This window comes from Buceros rhinoceros, unplaced genomic scaffold, assembly GCF_000710305.1.
Source record: "Buceros rhinoceros silvestris isolate BGI_N320 unplaced genomic scaffold, ASM71030v1 scaffold25142, whole genome shotgun sequence".
In the NCBI taxonomy this organism is placed as follows: Eukaryota; Metazoa; Chordata; class Aves; order Bucerotiformes; family Bucerotidae; genus Buceros; species Buceros rhinoceros.
This window is the reverse complement of record NW_010398684.1, coordinates 5,987-6,449: the sequence shown is the minus strand read 5'-3', so window position 1 is coordinate 6,449 and position 463 is coordinate 5,987. Positions and strand designations below refer to the sequence as shown.

Genomic DNA, 463 nt, shown 5'->3' with positions numbered 1-463 from the left:
TCCGCGAATGTCTCACCGAAGTCGTCAGGTACCTGGGCATCCTCGAGGGCCAAAACGCCACTGACCCCATCCGGCTGCGACTCCTCTCCCACCTGAATAATTACGTGGCAGAAATGGAGCCCTCGCCTGTGGCCACATCCCTCCTGCCCATCCAGACGTGGCCGTGGTCCTTCCTCCACAGCACCGCTGGCCCCATGCAAATCCCCAGGAGGGAGGCTGCTCCCGCTCCGGTAGTTTTGACTGCATCTTCCCTGGCTTACCCAAGCCCAGCTGTGAGGCCAGCCCCGCTTCGCCGTGTCCCCAGCGACATGCTGCCATCCCGCCGAAGCTTCCTGGCCAGCAGGATGGCCTCTTCCAGCCGGAGGGCCCGAGGCACGGGCTCATCCGCGGCTGTCGCGGCCGTGCCCAGGATGCCGTCGCCCGCGGGGGGACTGAGAGGGGGGTCGTCCAAGAGCAGCCAAAT

The 463-nt window shown here is 65.9% G+C and overlaps 1 protein-coding gene across 1 annotated transcript in view; it reads left to right on the top strand.

Annotated features, from left to right (window-relative positions):
• Positions 1 to 463, top strand: part of HEYL (hes-related family bHLH transcription factor with YRPW motif-like) — a gene marked incomplete at its 5' end in the record, with an annotated part of 3,404 nt that overhangs the window by 2,637 nt on the left and 304 nt on the right. Inside the window, one exon of the mRNA XM_010131204.1 lies at positions 1 to 442. Coding sequence (XP_010129506.1) covers positions 1 to 442 — 442 coding nt within the window. The remainder of the gene's footprint in view (positions 443 to 463) is intronic.